Raw genomic sequence first — 21,829 nt, 5'->3', positions numbered from 1 at the left:
AGTTGAAATAGCTCAGATTTACATTGTAGTCTAGGACTAGGCTTCAGCCTTGTCTGTGAAACCAGGGGTTAGATCTGTACTCATGGAAATTATTAAAGCAGTCAAACCTGTTCATTGAAAGGGGGCGTCTCAATACTTTTGGCAATATATTGTATATTTGGTTTAATGTAGGAAAAGTCACAAGAAAGGGCAAAAATCTTAAAAACAGAGGTTAATAACATTTTAAACATATCATTAAAAAAGAGGACCATGCAATAAAATTACATTGTTCTCTTTTAAACAGATTATAGATTATAAAATAATTTAAAATAAAATGTTGTTTTATAAAATATTCTAATTATAATAATAACATTTACATTTATGCATTTGGCAGATGCTTTTTTTCCCCAAGTGATGTCAAATTGCAATTTTTTAACAACAACAAAATAATAATAATAATAATAACATTTACATTTATGCATTTGGCAGATGCTTTCTTTCCCCAAGTGATGTCAAATTGCAATTTTTTAACAACAACAAAATAATAATAATAATAATAACATTTACATTTATGCATTTGGCAGATGCTTTTTTTTCCCCAAGTGATGTCAAATTGCAATTTTTTAACAACAACAAAATAATAATAATAATAATAAAAACATTTACATTTATGCATTTGGCATATGTTTTTTAATCTTGCCTTTTGCAATTTTTAACAACAACACTAATAATAAAAAAAAATAATAAAGGAAATATCACACACTAACAAATATAATATGTAAGATATATGTTTAAAAAAATAACTGTAATTTCGCAGTGTTTTTTGTTGTTGTTGTTGTTTTTGACGACACTATTCTATTGCCATGCAAATAAAGCTCCATTAAATTGAAAAGATTCGTTAAGCATCAGACTAGTCTTTGCTAGAGCCCATAGAGTCTCTATCAGCCAATCAGGTGCGTCTACCGCTCCCAATGTAAAGTTACCTCATTGATGTTAATGAGCTGAGCCTTCGCTGTAGTAGAATTCGAAGCGCGCGCGTCCCGGGCAGTTCGGCTGACGCCAGTTCCTGGGCGTGGTTTATCCGCGTTCCTCAACTCTTTCCTCGGGCTGCGGGAGTGTAAGGCTGCCGCTGTGGATCGTGGACCGGAGGAAAGACATGTATCAGTTATGCGCCACAGGAGCCAGAGATCCACTCAGAGGACGGTGAGTTGCGCCGGATGTGTGTGTTTCTCAGGGCTTTGAGTGTGTTTAGGGTGTGTTCGACAACACAAGACGCATTTAAGAGACCAAAGAGACAAGCTTTAATTTTCCACCCACGGAAACCCATTAGAATGCAGGCCTAGCACTGTGTGTGTGTGTGTGTGTGTGTGTGTGTGTGTGTGTGTGTGTGTGTGTGTGTGTGTGTGTGTGTGTGTGTGTGTGTGTGTGTGTGTGAGAGTGAGAGAGTGTGTGTGTGTGAGAGTGAGAGAGTGTGTGTGTGTGTGTGAGAGTGAGAGAGTGTGTGTGTGTGTGTGTGTGTGTGAGAGTGAGAGAGTGTGTGTGTGTGTGTGTGTGTGTGTGTGTGTGAGAGTGAGAGAGTGTGTGTGTGTGTGTGTGTGTGTGAGAGTGAGAGAGTGTGTGTGTGTGTGTGTGTGTGTGTGTGTGTGAGAGTGAGAGAGTGTGTGTGTGTGTGTGTGTGAGAGTGAGAGAGTGTGTGTGTGTGTGTGTGTGTGTGTGTGTGTGTGTGTGAGAGTGTGTGTGTGTGTGTGTGTGTGAGTGAGTGAGAGTGTGTGTGTGTGAGAGTGTGTGAGTCTGTGTGAGTGAGAGTGAGAGTGTGTGTGTGTGTGTGTGAGTGAGAGTGTGTGTGAGTGAGTGAGTGAGTGAGTGAGAGTGTGTGAGTGAGAGTGTATGAGTGAGTGAGTGTAAACTTTGTGTGTCTTAAGTTATGATTCTATGAGGCAATGAATTATTGTTATATTCTTATGTTTGTGTGTTGTGTTTCCTGTGGTTGTGTATTTATGTGTTGTAACCCTAAATCTAAATCCTAAAACACCTCATGTATTTTTATTATAGGGCCCCTTAGACCAAGGGCCCGGAGACCCATAATGGAGCGCTAGGGGGTAAAAGTTCAGAGAAAAAGAGTGTAAAAATAAATAAACGTAATTAAAACAAATTGAAAATTACTAAAACAAATGTATAAATAAATAAAAATAAATTTAATTAAATAATACATCTAACAGAACAGTACTATAATGTGTAGAAAAAATGCAATAAAGTAATGTAAAGGAAACATATTTTCCAAATATCGCACATATTTCTAATAGTATAAATTGGGTGATCATACATAGGAATATATAGCTGCATTTAAAATTTTAGGATGGGAGGTCCCTTGCATGAGAATGATGATATATGAGGGTTCAGAGCACCTAAATTATTGAAAACCCCCTGCTTTAGACTCTTAGATTACAGGCACTGATATAAAGCTGGTTCTGAAATAAAAATGCGTGTTTTTCTCTACTTAATGTAGAAATAAAGTGATTTTGAGTGGTTGTGGTTTAAAATCTGGGCTAGTAACCTGTTGGTTGTAGGTTTAAACCTCAGAAGGGTGAATGGTGTACCATCATTACGCAAGTACTGTGCACTACTGTGTTTTTCACCCAAAGCTGATTCCTTTACAGTGCCTTTTCCTTCATTCGCTTCCATTGTAATTTAGTCTGTTTTGTCCTAGAACATGGTATTTGTTCTAAAGTTTGACCCTGAGGCGACAGATATGTGTGTTTTGAACAAGTGCGGGCCTGATGTTTTTTCTCCACGCGTGTGTGAAGTTGTCTTTGTTTAGCTGGAGCAGCAGCATGTGTTCCAGGAAGCATGCTTGATCTGAGCAGGACACACCCGTAATTGACTGCACGCAGTGTGGTGTGTAAAACCCAAAGCCTGTGTGTCTGTGGGACGCCACACACTACATCTCTGACTCCATTAACTCACTAAATACATCAGAACGAATGCACAAACTGTATATACGATCATGTCTTTTTTGCATGGAAATCAATAAAAGTAGTTCTTGACTGCATTCTAAGTCTTCTGAAGTCATATAATAGCTTTTTGTGAGAAACGGGCTATAATTTAAGCTAGAGATGTCTGATTTGTGAATGAATCATTCTTTTGAGTCAGATCTTTTTAGTGAATCGGTTTAAACCGGTTCTCAAAATAATTCATTCACAAATTGGATTGTTCCAGTTTTTGAGATCTCAGCGGCTCCGCCTAGACACATTTTATATAAAATATATGTAAAACAAATTATATGACATTTTAAATGTAAAATATAGAAATTGTTAAATATAAAAAATGTTATATGTAAAATTATATAAAACTCTATGTAATGATATACTGTATAAGGTCAGTATCAAAGACTAACAAAACAATATTTCAAAATTAGAAAATATATTATAAATAAAATGACATGAATATAATACTACTATATATTATTAATATAAAATATAGTAATTATATAAAATAAAATTTTTATTATATAACATAAAATAAAAAAATATATCGAATTTTATATCAAATTCACTAAAACAAGTGTCATAGATCTACGATATTTTAATATGAATAAATCTGACATTTTGAAATAATTGAAAAAAAGCCTGTATACATTTGCAGTGCTTTTTGTAAGAAGTAGTAAAGTTAGTATAGCCATTGTTTACTGAAAATCTTGATATCTAGCTGTCCTTGGCATGTTCATGGGAAAAGTAGAGATGTCTAATTCGAGAATGAATCATTCTTTCATTCGGATCAGTGAATTGGTTCGTTCCATTTCTCAGTGTTATGTTTTTTCCCGTTACTGTAAATGCAGCTTTTGCTTAGTAGATGAGTGCAAATTATTCTCTGTGGTAGTTGGAAACATGCTGAAAGTGTGGTTAATACTCAAATGTACATGTTTAATTGCTTTGAGTGGTTTAACTCCATCTGTATACTTTGGAGTCACTCTTGCTGGCATTTAGGATAGTGGTGAGAAATCGCCAGCGTTTATTATAAAAGCGTTTCCATATAGGAGCCATAGGATTTCAACGGACACAAATCATCATGTTAGATTTCTGTAAGTGATCATTTTGTCAGATTGCTCTCATGGGCCTGTGAAGACAGTTTGACATATTAAAACCTCATTCCTCTCTCTGTATCTGAGTGTTGTTGAGCTCTTTTGCTGACAGGACAGAGTGTGATGGTTTTGGGGATGATGCACGATCGTGTGTTTGGGTTGTGTCCATCTTTAATACCAGCCGTTAGCAGCAGATGGGGACAGCATGCCCTTGGGGAAGCTAAACAGAGAGTGAGTTTAACAACAGACCCTTTGTGTGTGTTTGCGAGATGCACCTGGAGTTCACGGCACTCGGGACAAAATGTTGTACGGAAGAAGAGTTAATTTTTTTAACAGTGAGTTAAAACAGGTCAGATACAGTCATGAGATGTCATCAATAATTATGTTCTTTTTTCAGAATGGTATGAGAAGAGCTCTAAGTATTGATGATCTGTAATATGCTGTGCAGTTTTTCCAGTAACAAATATACATTAATGCGAGGATAGATTTCCTATTTTAGATACAGCAAACAAGTACGGGGATTGTTTTTATTGTACCTCTCTAGTGCTGTCCACAAAAACAAAACTATTTCCATCAGCCTTCAGTTCTTTGCTGTATTGATCATGATGTTCCATTATGGATGGTTGTTTGCTACACAGGGATCAAACTGCTCTATTATAGAAGTAGTACGACATGTAGTGAAATGTATTGTACGACTGTCCAACAAATTTTTCTAATTTTGTTGGACAATTTGTTGGACAGTCGTACAATACATTTCACTACATGTCGTACTACGTATGTATATGTATGTGACAAATAAAATTTGAATTTGAATTTGAATTTGAATTTCTTTGCCATAAAGTGATCAAGATGTTCCACTATAGCACTTTTTTGGCCATCTAGTATTTAGCAGTTCCATTATAGAGGATATTCTGCCATATTCTGATGTTGAAGTCTCATTTCTTGTCCTGTATTTGTTGGCAACTCAAGGGAGCACAGAATATAATGTACATAAATCTAACCGTCTGTTATTACGGCGTAATGTTCAGATTCAGAGAAATAGGAGCATACACCGAGAATACAGTTTCTCTCTCAGCTTTTTCCTGCTGATGGGCTTTTTTCGGTGAGATGACTTTGCTTTCTGGAGGTTATGAGAGAAGTCAATACTGCTTACTTTATGAAAGTATTTATAACTTTAACGTACATTATGAGGGAAAGAACTGAGCTATTTTTGCAGTATGAAGTATTATCCTCATTACTGTGATGTAGAATGGGTTGTTTAGTGTGGAATCCAGAATGCTGAGGGAAATGTCAAGTGTAATTACATTCAAAGAAAGAGGCTTTTATCTCAAGCTAGCACACGTTAAATGGGGGGAATGTGTTGCTAAAGGTTATTGTGATGGAACAGACGTCTCATGGACGGCCAGCGCTCGTCTAGACTGGATCGGCAGACAGTGTGAGGAGCCGGATGGAGACTAACACTCTCAGCGGGCCTTGTGTTAAAACATCACGTCTCCAAACGCTCCTAAAGGATAGAAACTGATCGTCAACACACACCATCTTGTTTACTTTCTGTAGGATGTGAGGAAATTGTCTGTTTAGAGGATGCTTTTGGAATACTTGAAGTTTATTAAAGTACTTCCAGCTTTGTGAGGGAGGCAGTTTTTGTGTATATGTGAAGTGTTTGTGTCTCTGTGTACAAAGGTTGGTGTTTGTTAATTGTTAATAGACTCTCAGCTCAGACTCGGGGGACGTTTTCAGACATCTCAGTGCACTTTTTTTTTTTTTAAGGAATAGTTCAGTCATATATTAAATTGTCTTTTACCTAGCTTTCTTTACTGATCTAAGATGCTCTTGTGATCAATTGTCTTAAACATAACATGGCTTGAGGCACCAAATTAACATGTTCAATCATGAATGAGATTTGAGCTACGGTGGATATAAATGGATATCAAATCCTTAGATATTGTGCATAAGTGTAGATTATTGCCATTTTCTAAGCTTGACAGCTTTTACCTTCATATGCATAAAAGATGAGGACTCCAGATAATATGGTAATTTGAACAACAAAAGACTCAGAAGTGGAAATTATGGAATTAACTATTCCTTTAAGTTGTTTTTTGAGCGATTAGTTTTTTCCCCCGTATTTCAGGTTTGTATTACCGCTGAAGGTTGTTTTGAAACGGAGGTGCTTGGAGTCATTTTAGCCCAACGTGGAATTTTTACAAGGTCTCTCAATAAACAATTGCAGGGGCTTTTTCTGCATTTTCACTCCAGCTCCTGAATCCCGAACGGAAAATTCCCAGCCTTTCTGACTCTTAAGTATAGATGTTAGCCGACCTATAGTGAGTCACTGACTCCAGAGTACGGTCTCCACTGGCGTGTGTTTGGTGTCGTCTATATGCTGGAATGATTGATTGAGGGTAGGAAATGAGGAATTATCTGTCTGGATGCCTCATTATATCACTCTTTCTTTCTTCATCTCTTCACTTGTGTTCTATTAGCCTTTTCCCAGCTAATAAACTCACCAGCTCTTTCTCCTTTTCCCGTCCCTCCTCTCCCTTTCATCGGTCTCCTAATGGTTGTCTGCTATTCAAACCCTTTTGTATTGCCATTATTTAAAGGAATATTGTTCCTCACACAAGGCTTTTTCAGAGGACATTATTCATTTTTTAGCTTTCATTCTGTTATTGCACAATCATCAAGAAAGGTTGAATAGTCAAAGTCATGGGTTTGTGTCTTAAGTCATCTGCGAATGCACTAAAATTGTGTATTTCACTGGGGTTATCAAAATAATACCCACTTTGCAGTAGGGATGGAACTTAACTATCGCGATTTTAATTTCCGATTTTAAAATCAATTTTATACCAGAATCGATATTATACATTGCTTTATTTTAGTCCTTGCTTATATACTAGGCGGAGGAAAGTTACCTCTTTTATTTTCCTTTATTGTCCTTTTTTTTTATTTTTACATATATGTAAAAATGATGCTCAAATTACCGCCATTGCTGTCACTTTTTACTAAATAAATATTACTGAATAGTAAATATTATATAAAAATATTATACTTTTTTAAGGTTCATACGCTACCGTTCAAAAGTTTAAAGTTGTCAGTAAGAGTTTTATTTTAAAGAAATGAATACCTTTATTCAGTGAGAATGCTTGATCAAAAGTTACAAGAAAATCTATTTCAAATAAATGTTGTTCTTTTGAGTTTTCTATTCATCAAAGAGTCCTTAAAAAATAATGTAACACAGTTTCCACAAAAAATAAACTGTTTTCAACATGAATAATAATCAGAAATGTTTCTTGAGCAGCAAATCAGTATATTAGAGTGATTTCTGAAGGATCATGTGACACTGAAGACTGGAGTAATGATGCTGAAAAATACAGCTTTGATCACAGAAATAAATTACATTTTGCAATGTTTTCAAAGAGAAAACAGTTATTTTTAAATTGTAATAATATTTCACAGTTTTTCTGTATTTTTGATCAAATAAACGCAGCCTTGCAGAGGAGACATCTTTCAAAAACAGAAAAAAATCTTACCAAACTTTTGAAAACAGGAAGGAATTGCATGAGCATTTACACACATGGCAGACACTTATTCAACTTACATATTTTCTTTTTAATCATTTGATACATTCTTTTGAAATCGTGCTCTGCTTTTTGAGGAATAATGTTTAAATGGACGCACACTTTAAAAAATCCATCAGAAATAGTTTTCAGCAAGCTATGATTTGGGACACTTTGTGTTTGGCTCATAGCAGACAAGGCAGCCGTTGGTAATTCTCAGCTCCAATCTGGCAACCCTTGCCTCCAAAACATCAGTCCCCAGACTAGTCATAAACGGCCTTTATAAAGTCAAGCGCTCTGCTGGATTTAACCACACAACTGTGTGTGTACATATGCATCATGTAGCTTGAAAATGCCTGCTAGTGCTAAAATTAGTCCGTGTTTATGGGACGTGTGTTTGTGAGATCTAATGGCGTTTTCCTGTTCTCTGTAACTGTACTCCTGCAAACACGCACAGCTGAGGATGGTTTGCTGACTCATTCCAGCCGCTTCCTGTGTCCATGATCTGAGCTCTGACTCGCGGCTACTGTAAGAGAAAGAGGAGACTCGATTAAGGGAAACTTTGTGTATAAAGTGAAGGGGGCAGCAGACAGAACAGGGTTAAAGGTCATTAGAAAATGTGTTTTCGTACACCGTTAAAAAGATTTCAGTAGGTTTTTTACTTCTTGTTTTTTTTCTCTGTTTACCATTTTAGCATTCCAGGTCTTTCCGTGAACAATGTAACAGTGAATGTTATTCCAAGGGGGAAAATGTTTGTGTTATGAATGTGCTTGATAGTCATGGAAATAATGTCACACTCACAATGCAAAATGGTTTCATTGTCTATATGCAAAATATTTTAATTTCTGCACAGACTTGGTGTTGTTTCCAAACAAAAGGCAATATATCGGTATCGGTATCGACGAAAATGAGTTGAAAAATATCAGAATATTGGACATTGGCAAAAATCTAATATCGTGCATCCCTAATGTTTGATAATGATATGAAAGGCTTGGAAATTAATGTATTAATTAAATTAATTTGTTATTTATTTATCTATGTTTTATTTTATTTTTAGGCAGAAACTACCTTTTTCAAAAGATTGAGAATGATATGAAAGGCTTAGAAAAAAAAATTAAAATTGTATTTTTTTGTTATTTATTTTATTTTAGAAATTACCTTTTGCAAAGGTTTGAGAATCATACAAACACTTAAAAATGACCTAATGCAAAAGATTTTATTTATTCATTTATTTAACTTAATTTTTTTTTAGGTAGAAATTACCTTTTGCAAAAGATTGAGAATCATTACTTCATGCTAAATGTTTTTTTATTATTATTCAATTTTATTTTATTTTAGACCTTTTGCAAAATGTTGTGAAAGGCATGGAAATGACCCTGCCTATACAGGGTTCTAGTCGTAAATTGCTCTACCAACTCTAAATTCCTACCATTACAGACAGGGGCACGCCCCGAGTCTTAGCGAATAGGTCAGGGATGATGGTCAAAGTAAGTAGGGGGACAAGTAGTGGAATAACTAGGTGTTTTGGAAGGTTTTTTCACTTAGTGCGGAAGAGTTTGAACAAAGCTTGAATATAATGTTTTTTAAATTCCTTGTTTTTATTGTTGTGATTCTTATAATTTAAGGAATATTTAACTTCCTTTTATGTAAAGCACTTGAATTGCCACTGTGTATGAAATGTGCTATATAAATAAACTTGCCTTGCCTATACAAAATATTGATTATTATTATTAATATTTTTATTTTATTTTATTTTTAGGTAGACCTTTTTGCATAATGTTGAGAGAATGATGTGAAAGGCATAGAAATTACCCTGCCTATGCAAAATATTTTTTTTATTTATTTATTCATTTTATTTTATTTTTTGGAGGAAATTAATATTTGCAAAAGGTTAAGAATGATATGAAAGGCTTAGTTACCTTATGCTAAATATATTTTAAATTTAATTAATTTTTATTAATTTTTTTAAGTGGAAATGTCATGGGCGTTTGATTGATTATTGGCCTGTCACTTACAGTTTGTCATTTCTTGGTTGTCTCTGTTTCTCAGGTAAACTGTCATGATTCCCATCACTGAGTTGCGATACTTTGTTGATACACAGCCGGCGTATCGGATTCTGAAACCATGGTGGGACGTGTTCACAGATTACATCTCCATCGTCATGCTGATGATCGCGGTGTTCGGTGGCACGCTACAGGTCACACAGGACAAAATGATTTGCCTGCCGTGCAAATGGGTCGTCAACCAGACCTGCGAACAACTCAATGTCAGCGTGCCGCTCAACCACGAGCCCAAGGGCATCCAGTACGACCTCGACCGACACCAGTACAACTACGTGGATGCCGTGTGTTACGAAAACAAGCTGCACTGGTTTGCAAAGTACTTCCCATATCTGGTGCTGCTGCACACACTGATCTTCCTAGCATGTAGTAACTTCTGGTTTAAGTTTCCGCGGACCAGTTCGAAGCTGGAGCATTTCGTGTCTATCCTGCTGAAGTGTTTCGACTCACCATGGACGACACGCGCGCTTTCTGAGACGGTGGTGGAGGAGAGCGACTCGAAGCCGGCGGGGAAGATGAACGGCTCGATGGATAAGAAAACCTCCAGCGTCAGTGACCACGATGTGGAGGCGAGCGTTCCCATGCTGCAGAGGACCAAGTCCCGCATTGAGCAGGGCATTGTGGACCGTTCGGAGACGGGTGTCCTGGATAAGAAGGAAGGAGAGCAGGCCAAAGCGCTGTTTGAGAAGGTGTGTGCATATGATTTATTCAAGAGTTGCTCTCAAGTCACAAGCGGGGCGTCTAGTGAACAGCGCTGTGTTCCAAAACCTAGTGAGCATTTCAATGCATCGTAGGTGCACTTTTTTTTTTTAAATCTATTCGTCCAAAATGCCTTGTTTTGGGTAAATTCAAAGGCAGCATTAGTGTAGAGTGCAATCATAGATTTGCATTGTGATTTAAATGTGCCTAAATATTTATAATGCGTACATTAATGCTTTATATACTAATAAATAAAATATACCTATTTCAACCAATTCTGAAATATCGATTAATAATATTATGTAAATATTTATACAAAAATTGAATATATTTAAAATTTACTTATATATTTACTTTATATACTAATAAATAAATTGGTTATTTGTCAAAGTATTGATAAATATAATTATATATTACTATATATTTAGTAAATATTTATAATTTGTACATTTATGCTTACTTAATATTTCAGCCAATGCAGGAAATTATTGATAAATATTTATAAATTAATATATTTAATAAATATATTTATAATTTATATTTACTCAACTATGTTGTTAGTATATTTATTTAGCCTATACTGAAAAGTATTAACACACACACACACATTTACTTAATAAATGAAATAATTGTTATATATTATATACAATGCTAAAAATAATAGCTAAATATATTAAAAAAAACATATTTATATATTACTATATATTTAATAAATATATTTATATATTAATGCTTACTTAATCAATTAATTAATAAAATATAGTTATTTTGTCCAATGCTAAAAAAGAGAGAAAATATTATTATATTATATATATTACACATATATTAATATATTTAATAAATGTTTGTACATTTTTGCTTCCTTCATATACTAATAAATAAATATAGGTATTTAATCCAATGCTGAAAAATATTTATTAAATATAATTTAATGTGTTAATGTTGTGTGTGTGTGTATATAACAGTATAATTATTTCATATGCTGCTGAATAAAACATAGGTATTGATAAATATAATAAAATATGTATTTAATTTTATTTTGTTTGCCACATTGTTAACATTTCAGTTAGGATGCCTTTGGAGGATGCTGTCTATGTAGGTGGTGAACAAGGAGGTAGTCCACTAGGTTTTGGACGTATATATCGTCTCATCTCATCCTTCTCTCTGTTCAGGTGAAGAAGTTCCGTATCCACGTGGAGGAGGGCGACATTGTTCACCGCCTTTACATCCGCCAAATCATCATAAAAGTCATGCAGTTCATCATCATCATCTGCTACACCATGTACTACGTCCACCACATCAAGTTCAGCGTGCCGTGCACCGTGGACATCGAGCGGCTGACCGGTTATCGCATGTACCACTGTGCCCATCCTCTGGCCACGCTCTTTAAGATCCTGGCCTGCTTCTACATCAGCCTGGTGGTGGTTTACGGCCTCATCTGCATGTACACGCTCTACTGGATCATCAGTCGCTCGCTAAAGCGCTACTCCTTCGAGTCCATCCGCGAAGAGAGCAGCTACAGCGACATCCCCGACGTCAAGAACGACTTCGCCTTCATGCTGCACATGATTGATCAGTACGACCCGCTGTACTCCAAGCGCTTCGCCGTCTTCCTGTCAGAGGTCAGCGAGAACAAACTGCGGCAGCTGAACCTGAATAACGAATGGACTCTGGAGAAACTCCGACAGAGGATAACCAAAAACTCGCAGGAGAAGCTGGAGCTGCACCTCTTCATGCTGAGCGGCATCCCGGACACAGTGTTCGACCTGGTCGAGCTGGAGGTGTGTGTCACTGTTTGTATATGTGACCCTGGAGCACTAAACCAGTCATAAGTCGCTGGGGTATATTTGTAACAATAGCCAACAATGCATTGTATGGGTCAAAATGGTCGATTTTTCTTTTATGCCAAAAATCATTAGGATATTAAGTAAAGATCATGTTCCATGAAGATATTTTGTAAATTTTCTACCGTAAATATATTAAAACTAATTTTTGATTAGAAATATGCATTGCTAAGGATGTCATTTGGACAACTTTAAAAGCGATTTTCGCAATATTTAGATTTTTTTGCACCCTCAGATTCCAGATTTTTAAATAGTTGTATCTCGACCAAATATTGTCCTATCCTAACAGACCACACATTAATGGAAAGCTTATTTATTCAGCTTTTAGATTATGAATAAATCTCAATTTCGAAAAATTTACCCTTATGACTGGTTTTGTGTCCAAGGGTCACATAGGTAACACTCCTACTGAATGCATATTTAAAGAGTTAGTTCACCAAAAATGAAAATTAGCCTGTGTTTTACTCACCCTCGAGGCATCCTAGGTGTATATGACTTTCAGATGAATCCAATCAGAGTTATATTAAAAATTGTCCTGCTATTGATTGACGCCTAGCAGTTGAACTAGGTATTGCAGTCCAAATTCAAAAATTTGGATTTTTGAATCCAGACTTGACGCACACGCAGGTTGCCAGATTAAAGACGATGTTTGACATGAAATGCGCTGTGTTTTCCGGCAACTGGCAACCCGGCGTGCCGAAATACAATTGAGTAAACTAGCAGAGGGCAGGTTTCACAAACCAAAACAAGGACCGACATTCCAGCCCAGAACGCACATTTTCAAAGGAGAATAACTGACTGTAGCATTGTTTTTCAGATAAACAAGTATGTTAACTTAGCATGTTTTTTAAATATCTGCAAACATTGTGGTATTTTTATGCTTTAGTAGAGTCATAAACTGACATACAGCACCTTTAAAGCGCATCCATCCATAATAAAACGTGCCTCACACAGCTCCGGGGTGTGTGTAAAGGCCTCCTGTAGCGAATCTATGCGTTTTTGTAAGAAAAATATGCTTATTTAAAACATTATAAACACTTTTGTGTCACTTCCGCTATCTGACGTACGAGGAAGCCGTTCCGGCGGATGATGTAGGACGTATGCGTCGCGCGCACTCGCCGGTGAGATATGCTAGTCTCGCGAGTTTGTTTACAGGAGCAAAGGTAGCAAAGTTTCCTTACTTTAGCAAAGGAAAACCAGTCTCCTCTTGGCTTATATCGAAATCCTCTGACATTTGTCTTTACAGATTCTTGTTTTGTGCTTCTAATTTGTGACCGGCGTTTTGTTTTTGTTCTCTTCCACGTTCCTCACTAATCACAGGGCTGCAGAGTTCACACATCAAAATTAAACTGAAACTGCAATATGTGCAATCATTTCCATAGTAGTAGTAATAAAATTAACAAAATAAACTATTAAAGGTATAGTTCACCCACCCAAAAATGACAATTGTGTCATCATTTACTCACCCTCATGGTCCAAAAGAGTATATGTAATAAATTTGATCAAACTAAATATTTCTTGCTGAAGCTTTTTTTTAATTTTTTTATGCTTTACACAACAATGACTTTAAATTATCTTTTGGGAGTAATTTCTCAGCCAAATTTGATGTGCGATTAATTTGTGATTAATTGGATTAATCAATCGCCACATCATGTAATTAATTAGATTAAAAATTTTAATTCATTACCAGCCCTAATTTAGTCAAATAATTTAAAATAATAATAATAATATTTATAATTATTAATGTTGTTGTTTTATAGTTATATGGATATAATCACCAAATGTTTGGTCAAATTATACAGCCCTAAAAACGATTCATTTAAATAAATTAAATGATTTAAAATAATTATAATAATACTATTAATATTTTTTAAATACTTTTAATTTGATTTATTTAAATTATTGTTTTATAGTCATATTGAGGAATTCACCAAATGACTGACCAATTTAAATAAGTAATTGAAAATATTATTATTATTTTAAATTATTTATTAAAACAGATCATTTGTAGGGCTGTAAAATTTGGCCGAAAAAAAAGTCGTATTTCATTTTTTTTTTCCCAAATCATGCAGACTTACACACGAGTGCACTTCAGCTTCCCCTTAAGTAACCGCTCGCATGCGGTAAGATAACACTGTAAGATCACGTTTTACTTTTCACAGCTGCTTAGGAGGAAGTTAGTGCTGTTTCCACACACATGGCTTGCTTTTTTCTGTCAGGTTTTTAATTCTTAAAGGCAAACTGCGTAATTTCTATGCCACTGTCACCCAGTGAAATTGCAAAAATGTGTTTTCTGGAATGATATCCTCTATGCAAGGGATAGGCAACTTCGGTCCTGGAGGGCCGGTGTCCTGCAGAGTTTAGCTCCAACCCTAATCAAACATACCTGAAGAAGCTAATCAGTGTCTTAAAGACCACTGGACAGTTACAGGCAGGTGTGTTTGATTAGGGTTGGAGCTAAACTCTGCAGGACACCGGCCCTCCAGGACCGAAGTTGCTCTATGTAATTGGTCAAAAAAAGATAGTCCTGCCCCACTCAGGTAAATGTACTCTCTGTGTTTCCCACAGGTGCTGAAATTGGAGCTGATCCCTGATGTTACGATCCCGCCCATAATTGCACAGCTGTCTAACCTGAGGGAGATGTGGCTTTACCACACGCCGGCCAAAATTGAGGCTCCTGCTCTGGCCTTCCTCCGCGAGAACCTCAAATCACTACACATAAAGTTCACAGACATTAAGGAGATCCCACTGTGGATCTACAGCCTCAAGAACCTCAACGAGCTTCATCTGACCGGAAACCTCAGCGCAGATAACAACCGATTCATCGTCATCGACGGCCTGCGGGAGCTCAAGAGGCTCAAGGTCCTGCGGCTGAAGAGTAACCTCACTAAACTGCCTCAGGTGAGATGGTGTTACTCTCAGAAATTCATCAGTGCATTCAGAAAGGCATGGCTGTCACTCGTGCTGTATGCATAATGTACAGATTCAAAATATTTGCTTTCTTAATACATGTTCCTAGTCTTGTTGTGCTTGGTTTAACAGTGCATTATTATTATGAAGACAAAAAAAGATATTTTATTGAAATCTTAAAAGAATTAAAAGAAAATGTATAAATATATAAAATATTTATGTATAATTTAAATGGTTTGCTATTTAAATAATATAGAAATATATTGTTCATATATATATATATTTATTATTTATTATATCTCAATAATATAATATTGTTAAAAATTTTTTATACAATTATCCTTTTATCTTTTGGTAAAAAAAAATGGTCTTTATAATAGTATGTATGTAATAGAAAAGAAATGTGTGTGTGTGTGTGTGTGTAAAAAAAAAAATATATATATATATATGTATGTATAGAAACAAAAAATGTTATTAACATAATTGGATAGAATTTTTATTATAAAATATTGTATACAAAATATATCATTTATATAAACTTGTATAACTTAAAATATTTATAGAATGTTATGAATTTATATAATTTAAATTAATATAATAAATGTAATATAATATTACTTAACATTTATAATAAAAAATAGTGTATATATAATAAATTATATATTAATGTATATTATTTGTATGATATTTAATAAACTGTTCTTTCCTTCAGAGATAATCTGCTAAATTTACCAATAGTATAAATAGCCTCTGTATTTATGCATTGTGATACTCGGTAGGTATGCAGGTGTTTTATGCTTATTGTAGGTATTTTTGTAAATGTTCAGAACAAAATGTTACAAAAATATATTTATATGTAATTTACTAAATTAAAAAAGTGAAAATATAAGACCGATGTGGAAATTCTAATAATCATCCTAATATTCTTACCTCTGGAGCTGCTTTTAATCTAACAGCGGAATATATTCACACAGAATTGTGTTTTATAACTCCTTTAGGACCAAATAATGATTCCAGCACATCTTTTTCCCCCTGCAGGTGGTGACGGACGTTGGCGTTCACCTGCAGAAGCTCTCCATCAATAACGAAGGGACCAAACTGATGGTTCTGAACAGTCTGAAGAAGATGGTGAACCTGACGGAGCTGGAGCTGCTGCGCTGTGATCTAGAGCGGATCCCGCACTCCATATTCAGCCTGCACAATCTACAGGTCATCAGTCATCCTCCATCTAGCAGCACAAAAACTCTGCATAATACCTATGCTTGGGCCATAATGTATTTTCCATACATTATGGAAAGTTTAATTAGAATTTTTGAACTCTGCATCATGAAATTATGTAATATTTGGGCATTTTTTGCTGTTATTTTAAAAGATGCAATCATTTGCATGTAAAACCAGATTATTGAGTGTCTTGAACTTGCTGCGTTGTATAAATGCTGTGCATTTCTTAATGCTTGGCATCTTACCACAGGTATTTTCATGCTCGAACAAGCTCTGTTCACTTATTCTGACATGCACATCAACTTCTGTCTGCAGGAGATCGATCTGAAAGATAACAACTTGAAGACCATCGAGGAGATCATCAGCTTCCAGCATCTCCACAGACTGGTGTGCCTCAAGCTCTGGTACAACCAGATCGCCTACATCCCCATCCAGATCGGCACCCTCACCAACCTGGAGCGCCTCTACCTGAACAGGAACAAGATCGAGAAGATTCCTGCCCAGCTCTTCTTCTGCAGGAAGCTGCGTTACCTGGACCTCAGCCACAACAACCTGACCAGCATCCCTGCGGACATCGGGTTCCTGCAGAACCTGCAGTACTTTGCAGTGACGGCCAACAGAGTGAGTTGAGCATAAACTTGCACGTACACGTCACCTCGCGTTCCTGTGAGAGTCCCTCAGACGCTGATATCTGAGTTTGGGTTTATCTTTCCCTGTAAATCTGCAGATGAGCTATATGAGTATATATATGGTACATACAGTGGGGATCGAAAGTTTGGGAACCCCTTGCAGAATCTGTGAAAATGTGGATAATTTTACCAAAATAAGAGAGATCATACAAAATGCATGTTATTTTTTATTTAGTACTGTCCTGAGTAAGATATTTTCCATAAAAGATGTTTACATATAGTCCACAAGACAAAAAAATTGCTGAAATTATTAAAATAACCACATTCAAAAGTTTGTGAACCCTTGGTTCTTAATACTGTGTGTGGTTACCTGGATGATCTACGACTGTTTTTTTGTTTTGTGATGGTTGTTCATGAGTCCCTTGTTTGTTCTGAACAGTTAAACTGAGCATTGTTCTTCAGAAAAATCCTCCAGGTCCTGCAGAATCTTCAGTTTTCCAGCATCTTTTGCATATTTGAACCCTTTCCAGCAGTAACTGTATGATTTTGAGATCCATCTTTTCACACTGAGGATGATTGAGGGACTCAAACACAACAATTAAAAAAGATTCAAACATTCACTGATGTTCCTAAAGGAAACACGATGCATTAAGAGCCGGGGGTGAAAACTTTTTGAATTTGAAGATCAAGGTAAATTGTACTTCATTTGTCTTCCAGGAAACATGCAAGTATCTTCTGTCGCGTCAGAAGGGCAGTACTAAATGGAAAAATATGATATTTCAACAAAATAAGAAAAATTTGGACATCTTCATCCTGTTCAAAAGTTTTCACCCCCCGGCTCTTAATGCATCGTGTTTCCTTCAGGAGCATCAGTGAATGTTTGAAACTTTTGAATGTGGTTATTTTAATAATTTCAGCTAGTCTTGTGGACTATATGTAAACATCTTTTATGGAAAATATCTTACTCAGGACAGTACTAAATAAAAAATAACATGCATTTTGTATGATCTCTCTTATTTTGGTAAAATTATCTACATTTTCACAGATTCTGCAAGGGGTTCCCAAACTTTCGCATGCCACTGTATATATATGGCGTCACTTAAGTGGCGCAGACATATTGATTAATGTCACTCATTAGCAAAATAGCCATTTAGTCATTGTTTTTGCTTACTATTGCAGTTACGCATCCTTTCTAAAATTATTGCGGCAGCCATATAATGCTAATTAACGCTAATTAAATTACAATTAGGAAAATCATAGCAAATATTTTTGAGATTTGTAATATGAAATAGCGTGTCTGTGGAGTTTTAGTACGGCAATCGTCCACAGTCCTACGCAAACTCACAGTGCTAGTGACAATGTATCAGAAAGGCGGCTCCAGTTGAGCTTTGGGAAATCCTGTTTGCTGCTTTAAAGCCTGAATTTTCAGCAGCTCCAGTCTTTCCACACCCTCGAATCACGTCTTACGCATACCTATCCGTCAGACGCCATCAGAGCTGTCTCTGGGGCGTAAGCGGCATTAGACGGCGCCGTTGTTTTGTTTAATCTGGATTCTTTGGATGCGAGTCAACAGGGAACATACAGACATAAAGTCCAGGAACATTGATGCAACACACACAACCTGTGTCTCTCATGTGTTTTGAGTTTGATGGGCACTTGTGCTTGTTTTTAGTAATGGGCATGTTGGAGAGCGTGTGTGGCATGTTTCTGAAAATAGCGGCTTTATGGGACCTCCTGTCGAGGAGTGTGTGCACTTACACACACACACACACACACACAACCTTCCCGGTTCTTTCATTAGCTCGTTGTTATCTAAATGAGTTGTGTAATTTGTGTTATTTGTTGAGAATCAAGGCGGACGGTAACTAGATGCACATGTTTGCTTTTTTTAGAGGGAGAGTGAGAGAGTGAGTGTGTGTGTGTGGGCCAAAATTAGCCGCTTACTCTGGAGATAATTGGTTTTCCTGTGTATAATATGTTTCCTGGGTCTCCGCCCTGCTGAGTGAGTGGCTTTAAATGGGGCACGTCGTTTATTACGGATAGATCATATTACACGGCTCTCTGAAATACTTGATTCTGATTGGTCAGTCATGACATTCTACGGTCAAATATTGTTGCATAATGGCAGTTAAACTGGATAACTGACCCTTTTCCCACACAAGTTATTGCCTGCATGGCTCTGCTGATTTTGTGTTTCTCATATCAATCAGTTGGTCATTATCGCAAAATAAACCCTGAGCAAGACACTTGATCACCCGACTGATCGCTGACTGTACATTACCGTTACATGCTGCACAAAACACACAGATCGAATGACTTAATGACTGGAAATAACAATCTAAAATAAAAAATAAACTGTATATAGACATTTAAAAAAAAAAAAAAAAACTTTTTCAAATTATACTAAAATAGCACTGCTACAAACAAACTCAAAGCACACTTTGTTGCAATTGCAGTTTTAATAAACTACATTTTATCTGAACTACATTTTCATAAACATTATGTACAATTTAAGTGTTTATCTTTGTCAATAGATTACATTTGACTATTTTTATAAACTACATATTTTCTGGTGAAAACTGAAAATAATATTGTGTGTAATAACCTTTTATTGCAGAAAAATAGTGTTCAAAAACACACAGAGACCTGTGCAAGAGGTCATTAGATTACATTTTGCACACTAATTAAAGAGAATCCTATCGCAGCGCTGTGTGTGAACCATGTTTTTCTGTTTCAGATCGAGGCGCTGCCACCCGAGTTGTTCCAGTGTAAGAAGCTGCGGACGCTGAATCTGGGAAATAACTGCCTTACGGCGCTGCCGTCACGTTTCGGAGAGTTAACCGGCCTCATGCAGCTGGAGCTCCGCGGAAACCGGCTGGAGGGATTACCGGTGGAGCTCTCCGAGTGTCGCCTTCTCAAGCGCTCCGGGCTGATTGTAGAAGAGGACCTCTTCAACACCCTGCCGCCAGAGGTCAAGGAGCAGCTGTGGAGAACCGAAAAAGAACAAGCCTGAGCGAGACAGAGGAACTCTTAAAGGCATAGTCCACCCAGAAATAAACATTTGCTGAAAATGTTCTCACCCTCAGTCCATCCAAGATGTAGATGATTTTGTTTCTTCATTTCTTCATCAGATTTGGAGAAGTGTAGGATTACATCACTTGCTCAGCAATGGATCCTCTGTAGTGAATGGGTGCCGTCAGAACGAGAGTCCAAACAGGTGATTAAAAACATCACAATAATCCACATCACTCCAGTCCATCAGTTAACTTAATATATTTTTGCTTGTAAACAGTGCTTGATCTGTGCACATTTCTCTCCTAATTCAGACGAGATGACGTTTTCACTGGAGAAAGCAATATTATGGACTTATATTTTAGCCAAAAGCAACGTTTCTCCAGATGTTAACTGATGGACTGGAGTGGTGTGGATTATTGTGATGTTCTTATCAGCTGTTTGGGCTCTCATTCTGACGGCACCCATTCACTGCAAAGGATCCATTAGTGAGCAAGTGATGTAATCCTACACTTCTCCAAATCTGATGAAGAAACAAACTCATCTACATCTTTGATATGCTGACGGTGAGAAGTTTTTCAGCCAATTTAGATTTTTGGGTAAACTAAGTGGTTGTTCTGCTTTCAATTCATTTTTTTTTTTTAAATAATTTTTAATACTTTTTATTTGGGCAATAACGTTTCTTCTCCATATGAAGGAAAGTTGTAGACAGTACAGTGCCATCTGTGCTTAGAAACAAACACTGATACACTCACTCAAATGTTCTCATACACAAACACTTTTTTGCAAGGTCAAGTTATTTGTGTACTGCCCCCTACAGGCACGGAGGGGCATGCATATAATGAGGACTACATGGTTAACATGTGAATGTGAGTGCCTATGTTAAAGCAGTGGCATTATTGGAATGAATAGATATAACAAGCAATATGTGGTTTGTGCATTATTTACTTAGCGGCTGCATCCAATCAGGGAAGAGTCGACTGATGAATGTGCCAGCTGAGTTATCGAATATGTAAAATGTACATTTTAAAGCCAATACCCACAGAATTAAATGCCAAAAAGGTCATATACAAAATCTACTACTTATATATGCTTTTAAAGACTATGAATATGATCCCACAAATGTCTTGCTGAAATCTTACACTCTACAGACTCTACACAAAGAGTCGAAAGAACAAACCTTTACCATTTAGTACGGATTCTCATTTGGATCATGTGACCTGCATGTCACATACCATTGGTCGACTTCTCAAAGGGAGTGATGACATCTTAATAATTCATGTCATAGCAACGTTCCCACACTATCATGGCCTTACCTCTCTCTGAGCTGTATGCTGGAGCTCATCTCAAAGATAAAGTGTACATTTTGCATTTATAAGTTTTATAATTTTACAAAAAAAAGAGAAAGAACAAAAAGAAAGCACGGACTCATGCAAACTGTTCATGTGTTTGCAAAAAAAAACAGTCTTATGCGTTAATGTGTCTTTTTTTTATATGTATGTGTTCATATGATTTTATTTTATGATTTTTATTTGAACTTTTCTTTGTGTTCGGAAGATTGCCTAATGTACACAGTATGGCTTTAAACAAAACCAAGTAAAGACTTCTGATAAACATTCAAATGTGTTTTCATATTTTTCACAGAAATGGGTCATAATTTTTAAGCATTTGGTTTTGCATAACAAGCTTAATTCTGAAATTATTAGGCTAGATGATGCAAGTATAAAAGTAAACAATATAAAACTAACAATACGAAGTATTTCACCCCCAAAAAAGAGACTTCAGTTCATCACTTTTTGGCCGAAATATCTGTAGCCTTTCATCCAGTAAGAAAGAAAAG

At 36.2% G+C, this 21,829-nt stretch overlaps 1 protein-coding gene across 2 annotated transcripts; it reads left to right on the top strand.

Annotated features, from left to right (window-relative positions):
* The first annotated feature begins 1,064 nt into the window (after positions 1-1,064).
* On the top strand, positions 1,065-21,608 carry LOC306855749 (volume-regulated anion channel subunit LRRC8A-like). 2 transcript variants are annotated; one of them, XR_013782956.1, is made up of 8 exons: positions 1,076-1,182; positions 9,664-10,363; positions 11,546-12,154; positions 14,786-15,118; positions 16,166-16,336; positions 16,664-16,969; positions 19,715-20,194; positions 20,304-21,600. XR_013782956.1 is itself a non-coding variant. In XM_079394593.1 (7 exons), the coding sequence occupies exons 2-7, from the start codon at positions 9,674-9,676 to the stop codon at positions 19,988-19,990; spliced, it is 2,385 nt and encodes a 794-aa protein (XP_079250719.1). In that variant the 5' UTR covers positions 1,065-1,182; positions 9,664-9,673; the 3' UTR covers positions 19,991-21,608. The 2 variants fall into 2 exon arrangements, 1 of the variants encoding a protein (XP_079250719.1); XM_079394593.1 differs by having other exon boundaries at positions 1,065-1,182; positions 19,715-21,608.
* Positions 21,609-21,829: the final 221 nt, after the last annotated feature.

This window comes from Barbus barbus (genome assembly GCF_936440315.1).
Source record: "Barbus barbus genome assembly, chromosome: 36".
Lineage (NCBI taxonomy): Eukaryota > Metazoa > Chordata > Actinopteri > Cypriniformes > Cyprinidae > Barbus > Barbus barbus.
Note: the sequence above shows the minus strand (reverse complement) of the source record. Positions and strands in the feature narration are given on the sequence as shown.